General features: G+C 43.1%; 1 protein-coding gene across 2 annotated transcripts; it reads left to right on the top strand.

Moving 5' to 3' along the window:
- Window positions 1-707: 707 nt before the first annotated feature.
- lig4 (ligase IV, DNA, ATP-dependent) lies at window positions 708-6265 on the top strand. 2 transcript variants are annotated; one of them, XM_041031909.1, is made up of 3 exons: window positions 708-798; window positions 2591-4661; window positions 4868-6265. In XM_041031909.1, the coding sequence occupies exons 2-3, from the start codon at window positions 2599-2601 to the stop codon at window positions 5541-5543; spliced, it is 2739 nt and encodes a 912-aa protein (XP_040887843.1). In that variant the 5' UTR covers window positions 708-798; window positions 2591-2598; the 3' UTR covers window positions 5544-6265. The 2 variants fall into 2 exon arrangements, with proteins under 2 accessions (XP_040887843.1, XP_040887842.1); XM_041031908.1 differs by lacking the exon at window positions 708-798 and adding an exon at window positions 1341-1494.
- The last annotated feature ends 2514 nt before the right edge of the window (window positions 6266-8779 follow it).

Raw genomic sequence — 8779 nt, forward strand, 5'->3', positions numbered from 1 at the left:
GGCCATTCAAACACCGCACAGAGGACCAAGAACCAAAAGCAGCACATTTTAAACCCTAAAATAAAATTAGCAAATATATGTGGTTTCATCACACAGCATTTGACTATTATAAAATATCAGCATGACCATTATCACTGTCATTACTATTATCTAGGCAATATTGACTGTATAATATCCAGCGACAATGATATCTGCTATGAGACATCTCCAAACATGTCCTTCAAAAACAATTACAGTGAAGAGAGAAGACTTCAAGGAAATTTACACAATCAGCTTACTACAAACTCACTGGGCTCCAGGCCCAGGATGGTAAACAACCTCACAGCTTTTCACTGTCGCCCTCTGCTGGTGAATGGAAGAGCAACAATATTATATCTACAGGGAAGATTACGTTTTATAATGACATTAAATCACAAAGAGTTCACCATTTGCTTCATTAAATTAAATACAGCAGAAACAAAAGCAGCAGAAATGCAGCGCAACGGGTACAAAACAATGCTTATTTACAACAAAGCACAGGGCTCTCTCATTAATGACAGATCTAATTACTAATTTTTAGATCAAATACACAAATTGTGCGGTCTTTAAAGTGGGACTCCAGTTTAGCTCAAAAATTTAAAAAAAAGTTTCCTAACAACACGAAAACGACGTCGCATGGAAACAAAGGTTCCGCTCCTGTTTCCAGAGGAACTATTTCCTTGAAGGTCCCTACTGAGAGTACACGGATGTTCCAACATGTAGCTCACCGATAGAAGTCTGACACTCACTGTCTTTTGCTTGGAGGATACAGAGAAGAAGGTAACAGTAAAAAATATTTAATGATGTATTATTTCTTGCTGATATGTATCGTTGCTGCTCTTAAAATCGAGCTGGAGAACTTTCTCGATTTATTTTCAAAATCAAAGCGTGGTGATCGTTAAACGCTTCATTCACTCACGGTTTTCTTTTTGTCTGTGTGAGCCGAATACCAAATTAAGCCGCCATCACGAGCATGAAATTAATCTTAAATACCGCCTTGTTTGCCTTATCGGGACAGACATGTCAGGACAACACACACGCCATATGTCAACAGAAACTTTTATTTTGAAAATCAGCCGGAGTCGTAGTGGGAGTTTTCTCTCTGACAGCAGTTAATCTGAGTGTTAATGGGAATACATTTAAACGCGCAATTAAACGTAGAAGATATTACAGTCAATGTAAACGTTTAATCTACATATTTAGTATTAAATGGCTCGCAGAGAATTAGAATCGGAGCTTGTGTCTGACATGATGGGTGTGACTGTGGACTGCAAACTTCGGTACTCACATTTAAGGGAGGATGTCCACGACCTGAAGTCAGACCTGCAGAATAAGGATCAGCTGATCGACCGCTCTATCTCCATAGCTGTTGCCCAGGCAAAGCATGGTTCCTCGATGCAGTCCTCCAGCCTGGCTGCCCCCGGTGGCCCGATCGCCCTCCACCCTGGCGTCGCAGCTGGTCTCTGCATCTCCACAGTAATGATTGGAGGCTCCATATTCAGGGACACTCGCCTCATTAACGCTTTCACACGCTGTGTCACTGCTGCCACAGTCCCCATCATTCTGGGCAGACTTCTTGGACTTTACTGTCCTCGCTCCAGATCTCCATCACCAGAATAGTGCTGCATGCAGGGACAAAAAACACATCATTCAGGAGTCTGAGCGCACCAAAAAGGTTTTAAAGGACTGTGGGAGGTCTGTTTTCATTTGTGGCCCCATTCACACCCCTCGCCGAGCTGAGCGCTTTAGCCGCATGCAAACAATATGGATGTTATTATTGAATTTTAACTTGTTCTTCAAAAGATTCATTCCAATAGATATCGGCTAACTGTGTGCGCGGTTCACTCCTCTCAACGTGCAGGACTGTTTGTAATCAGCAGCACCTGTGCACCTGCTCAGGTCACATCAGTTCCCCTTCTATACAGCCATCTGAAGTTATTGCCCTCAGTAGCTCCCCCTACCTGTGTGGCAGATCTCATAAACCTGCTGCTATCAGTATGTCATTACATACATTGGATTAATTTCCTCTCTCAGAATTAATTACAGCAGACCAAACAAATTATTCTCACTCCACTGTAAAAAAAAAAAAAAAAGTAAATGTAAACACCTTAATCTATGTCCATTTTTTTCTATAAGCTGGTATCCTGTGGATAATTCTCCTCCTTTCAATGTCTAATATTTTGCATCAACAAACATCAACCTGTTTTGTTCCTTTTAGTCTAAAACCAAATCACATGTTTATCTCTGAATTCTCTGAAGAAATCAAGAAGAAATCAATCCACCAACTTCAGTTAGTTCAATATGCTGCAGTTGGGCTCCTAACCCACACAGAAAAGTGTGCACTGGCTGCCCATTTGTTTTAGAAATGATTTTATAATTGCAGAATCAGTTCCCTGTTTTTTTACTGATTAATTATCAAAACAGCAGAGTCTTTTTGTCTGATTCAAAGACTCATTATTTCTCTTCTATAAGATTGATTAATTTATTGAAAAGAAATGAACACCAGCCAAACTGCAAAAATCTGGTTATTCACCACTGCCGGGCTGATTTTTATCTTTTATGTGTATTACAGATTTTACCATGGAGGGGACTTCCAAACGTGATGCAGCTAGTCAGCAATCTGTTGCAGCACAGGTTCCTTTCCTTCACCTGTGTACCACTTTAGAGAAGATCCAGAAGTCTAAACTTCGTCCTGATAAATCCAAGATCCTTGGAGATTTCATTGACTCGTGGAGGAAGTTTCATTCTGCCCTCCACGAAGACAATCCCCAAACAACAGACTCTTTCTACCCAGCTATGCGCCTCATAGTCCCCCCTTTTGAACGAGAGCGGATGGCATATGGCATCAAAGAGAACATGTTAGCTAAACTCTACATCGATGTCTTAGGTCTCCCAAAGAATGGCCCAGAGGCCAATAAACTGCTGAACTACCGAGCTCCGACTACATCCCAAGGAGAAGCCGGAGACTTTGCTGGCATGGCGTACTTTGTGCTGAAGAAACGATGCACCAGCCAAGGAAACCTCAGCATCAAAGAAGTCAATGACTTTCTGGACTCAGTGGCTGTAAACAATGCAAGCAAGCAGAAGGACCTTGTGAAAAAGAGTCTTCTGCATCTCATCACCCAGAGCTCACCTCTTGAGCAAAAATGGCTCATCAGGATGATTCTGAAGGACATGAAGCTCGGGGTCAGCAAAGAAACTGTTCTCCAGGTCTTCCACCCGGATGCCGCTGAGCTCTACAATGTCAACACAGACTTGAACAAGGTGTGCCAGCAGCTCCACAACCCATCTGTGTCTTTGAGTGAGGTCTCCATTGGACTTTTCTCTGCCTTCAAGCCCATGTTGGCAGCTGTGGCTAACATCCGCAATGTGGAGAAACAGATGGGCAACAGCCAGTTTTACATCCAGACCAAGCTGGATGGGGAGCGTATTCAGCTGCACAAAGATGGAGATGTGTACAAATACTTCAGCCGAAATGCTTTTGAATACACGCAGCAGTTTGGAGGATCCCCGCTGGAGGGCTCGCTGACTCCTTACATCCACAACGTTTTTAAAAGCCATGTTGTGAACTGTATCCTTGACGGTGAGATGATGGCGTACAACCCAACCACAGAGACCTTCATGCAGAAGGGGAGCAAGTTCGACATCAAGAGGCTGATGGATGACTCTGAGTTACAGACATGCTTCTGCGTGTTTGACGTGTTGTTAGTCAATGACCAGAAGCTTAGCAAGGAAACACTGAAGAAGCGCTACGAGATCATTCAGACAGTTTTCACCCCAGCCAAGGGAAGGATACACCTGGTGCCAAAGACCGAAGCTAGAACCATGCAGGAGGTGGTGAATGCCCTCAATGATGCCATAGACAACAGAGAAGAGGGAATCATGGTGAAGGATCCTTTATCCATCTACAAACCTGACAAGCGGGGGGAGGGATGGCTGAAAATAAAGCCAGAGTATGTTGATGGCTTGATGGATGAGCTTGACCTGCTGATTGTTGGCGGCTACTGGGGGAAAGGCAGGCGGGGTGGTATGATGTCCCACTTCTTGTGTGCTGTTGCTGAAGCTCCGAAGCTTGGCGAGAAACCTTCAGTTTTCCACAGTTTCTGCCGCATCGGCTCCGGCTACACCATGAAGGAACTGTATGACCTCGGTTTAAAGCTAGCAAAACACTGGAAAGTCTACCGGAAAAATGACCCACCGGCATGCATCCTGTGTGGAACGGAGAAGCCAGAAGTCTACATTGAACCCTGCAATTCTGTCATCATCCAAGTCAAGGCAGCTGAGATAGTCGGAAGCGACATGTATAAAACCAACTGTACCCTTCGCTTCCCCAGGATTGAGAAGATCCGTGACGACAAGGAGTGGCACCAGTGCATGACTCTGGCAGAGCTGGACGAGTTCCGCAGCAAGGCGTCGGGGAAACTCGCCTCGCGGCACCTTCGCATCGGTGACGACGAACCGCAAAAGAAGAAGCGCAAGCTGGCACCTAAACCCAAGAAGGTGGTGGGGATCATTGACCACTTTAAGCCTCAGGACCTCTCCGGGGTTACCAAGGAGACAGATATGTTTGAAGATGTGGAGTTCTGTATCCTGAATGGCACTGAGGATCACCCCAAGGCTGAGCTGGAAAAGGGGGTGGCCAGGTAAAGGGAAATGTGAATGAGTCATGTTTCATGACGTGACAAATATAAGACCAGTATTCAACAGTTGTAGAGATTTTTTGCTTGCTGAAAATAGCTGCTCTTTCACATACCCAGCCACTGTTCATTTATTTAAAAAAAAAGATTATAACTTTAAATTATTACTGAAAGTATCCTTTAACAAATAACTGATATCATTTCCATCTTAGGTGTGGAGGAATCGTCGTTCAAAACCCAGGACGGGACACTTACTGCGTGATTGCCGGTGTGGAGAACATGCGGGTCAAGAACCTGATTTTGTCCAACCAGCACGATGTGGTTTGGGCGACCTGGTTGCTAGAGTGCCTGGACCAGAGGAAAGTGGTCCCATGGCAGCCACGCCACATGATCCACATGTCGCCCTCCACCAGGGAGCATTTTGCCAAGGAGTACGACAGCTACGGCGACAGCTACTTCGTGGACACAGACGAGCAGCAGCTACGAGAGGTGTTCGGCCGGATCGACAACGGGGACCGTGGGGCCTCAGTGGCCGTGAACGTCGCACAGGTGGAGCAGCGTTACAGCTGGGACGACCTTCCCACCAGCATGTTCAGACCCTTCAGAGTTTACATGGACAGCTATGCTGACATAGGAGACCCGGAAACTGCTATACGTACCACCTGTTTGGACATCAGGGCGCTGGAGTTTCGCTATCACGGAGGCACAGTTGTGCAGAAGCTGGAGGAAGGGGTCTCTCATGTCATCATCATAGAGGAGACAAGACTCCTGGATTTGAGGACTCTGAGACGGTGCTTTAGGAAGAAGTTTAAGATCGTTAGAGAATCATGGGTGACTGATTCAATCAAAGCAGGGTATCTGATGAATGACAATAGCTACTTGGTCTGATGAGTCCTCAGGTGATATACAAAGACTTAAGTTGACACTGGAGGAAAATCTTCTGTTTTAGCTAGCATTTGAATTAAGTCCTAATAAGATTAGTAATAAATTATTCAATAAAAGCTGAACAGTAAAAACTCCAAACAATCAAAACCACTGCACTGTACTTGTACAGGGCTGTTACTTCACAGGGGTTTCATACAAACTTAATGAGTTTTATCTTTTTAAATACAGATATTTAAATACAGAAGCTGATTCATCTCTTTTTTTGTCAGATTTTTGTCTTGCTTCAAACTTTTAGCTCAGCAGTGTGAATGACAAGGGAGTATGCCCATTCTTGTTTTGTTTTGTTTTTTATTTTAAAGTGGCACTGCAGTGTTTTAGTATTGCAAACCATTAAAGCAGAATTTTTAAAAAAGAATTGTCAAACTCCAAAAACACCGCCATCCATCCTTAGTTTCCCAAAATGCAACTGGACTGCATCTTTCTTAGACTCTCATCGCCTCCTGATTTCACTCTTCATCCAGACCCCACAGCTCCAGTTTGTAACGCTAAGCTTTCCGTTTATTTTAAATCTCAGGCCCTGACGAAAAAACCCTGACGACACTGCAGCGTTTTCTAACTGCAGCATTACCTCCAGAGCCACTGAAGACATTATACTGTGATCTGTGCCTTTGTGCTTTTATGTCTGTTTAATTACATGTGAAGTAGAACTCTAATAAATATATTGATTTGGTAAAAAAAAAAATCCAGGAACGACTGTTGTGTCTGATTTGACAAATTAGTTTTTAAAATTGGTAATTAACTTGAAGCGAGCATCTGTGTGAAGTGGATGGCCTTTGCCTCAGCACTGTAGCGTGTGCTCAGCTGTCAGAGAGAGAGAGAGAGAGAGAGACCGAGGGACACCACAGGGGTACGTTAAAACTGGTTCAGCTCAAGGCCCTCCAGCAAAGATGTCCCCATGTTTTCCTGTCTTCAAAAATGTCACCAATGTGCCTAGGGACTCATTGATATCTTATAACCTTCATTACCATCGCCTCGAGGGTGCAGGTAACTGCCTGTGGTGTCCTGGGCATTGTTGTGCATAAATGCCGCATGAATACATTTTCAAAGTAAAAGTGATGAGGTACCTGTTCCTAATCATATAGTGTGAATAATGGCTCACACTGACATGTTGTTGAGTTTTCCCTGTGGGGAATTACTTTAGAAATTTTTACATCACTGTTAAACAAATTCATTAAAATTCCACCTTTATGACATTTGTGGCAGTTCAGTTTCAGATGATAAAAGTTGAGAGAAAAATTGTCTTCATTACTGATTAAAAAGAAAAAAAAAGCACTCTGTAACCCATCGCCCACTCTGGACTATTTCCAGGTGATGCAGAGTGAGCATTTGAGTGACAGGCTTTAATTAGAGGTACTCAGCCAGTGCTTATTCCTGCGTGGCTTTGTGAGTGTGCGGCATTGTGTCACGGCAGCACAACCACTAGTCTTGAAAAGTCCAACTGCTGGTCCTCTGAAAGGGCTCGCATGAGCACATTATCAGTCCGAAGGATCTAGAGATGAAAACAGGAGCAGCAGCCGCTGAAAGCTAGCATTGCAGAAATACCATGTCCTAATGGGATAAATGCTCTCATTAGGCTGGGCCGTAGCCATTGGAGAGCTGGAACTGACGAGCGCACTGGACACAAGCAGAAACAAATGGTTTGGAAGCAGCCCCCTAGACAACCAGCGGCTGCATGCACTCAGCTGAAATAAATGAGCTCCTGTAGAGACCAAACAATGGTTCGTGGCAGAAGGGAAAGGTTCGTCTGCAGCAATTAGCAAGGCCTACGCTCAATGAAGAAATTCAGTCAGAAACAACAGTGAACTGAGCTCCATGTGCTGCCTCATAAATAAGTGGTCATGTAGTTCATAAATAAACGACATTTGACCAACATCAAAGTCTTATTGTTTGTACTGTTGTACAAAACCACTTGTATCAGTAAAAGTTGGGCTTTTATTAATATATTATTATTAAGTAACAAGAGTTAGTTTGAAATAACAGGAGCAAACTATAAATAAGCTAAGAGCTATTTGCTGGGGTTGCTTTTTTTCTCTATGAAAGGCCATACTTAATGCTATTGTTCTCCACCTCAAAGCCTTAAATAAAAAGATCAATACCACTCTCATGAAACTCTCTAGGCAAGAAAACAAAGATGTGCATTTTCCAAAATGCCACTTGATTTTAAATGGTCTAAAACATGCAAAAGCCTTGGCGCTGTCCTCAAAGAGGGGGACAGGCTCCTTTCTTTTGATGAGAGCATCTTCCCTGAGTCTGAGGATGAAACCAGGTGAGTACCAACCTGCCTAACTGGTCTGAAGTCAAGCCAACCAGAATACAGACTAGGATAAGTCTGCATTTTCAAAATAAAACAGCCTAAACTACAAACTCTCCAGAGCCAGTCAGCACGTTTTATTGTTCTATATTTATTATACAGCTGTTTTGTTTTATCTTAATTGAGTGTTTTTCTTCTTTTCTTTTTCTATAGACACAAATGGTTGAAATGATGATTATTTTTTAGGCCCGACATCACCGGCTTTAATTTTGAAGTCACAATTAAAATATTTCTGGTGAAATTTTCGCTGCCTCTCTGACTTGACATGCCATGGTACCGAAGGATGCGGCAAATGCGGTGCGCGCGCATAACGTCAGAGATGGAGAGGCTTTGTCAAGTTAGCACGAGAGAGCAGCACAATGCCGGAAGTTAGGCGACTTGGCCTTAAATATAAAATAACACGTAGATTCCCTAAGTGCAACATAACGTTTTGTACACATTTTATATGAAATATTATTTTATTTATGTTATATTATGTTGACTTAAAAACGATTTTCCTTACTGAGCTAAACATTAAACTTTACACATTTATAAATGCATCAGTAGGCTAATACTCAACCGGCTTTTTTTGTCTAAAAATATGAAAATAAAACACTACAAATGAATTTCAAACATATGAAGAAGCTGGATGGTGAGGGCCACTAAAGGGGTCTCAACAAGACTGTAATTCATTCACAAGGTGCTTTTACCTGTAGTCCATTACTAAGATACACTTACTGTCTCTGTGCTCTGCTAAATTTCATTATAGTTCACATTTCACTTTCTCACCTGATCATCTGTGTGTCCAGATCATGTCCCCGTCTTCTGGCCACAGCTTTCAGCATCTCTGTCTCTCTGTGCTGCCTGCATTGTGACCAGATACCATTAT

The sequence above is a fragment of the Toxotes jaculatrix genome, chromosome 24, assembly GCF_017976425.1.
Source record: "Toxotes jaculatrix isolate fToxJac2 chromosome 24, fToxJac2.pri, whole genome shotgun sequence".
In the NCBI taxonomy this organism is placed as follows: domain Eukaryota; kingdom Metazoa; phylum Chordata; class Actinopteri; family Toxotidae; genus Toxotes; species Toxotes jaculatrix.

Excerpts from the sequence above, each read along its gene's own strand:
- lig4 (XM_041031909.1), top strand. The coding sequence starts at position 2,599 with ATGGAGGGGACTTCCAAACGTGATGCAGCTAGTCAGCAATCTGTTGCA. Across the intron at positions 4,662-4,867 it reads CTGGAAAAGGGGGTGGCCAG|GTGTGGAGGAATCGTCGTTC; the intron begins GTAAAGGGAAAT and ends TTTCCATCTTAG.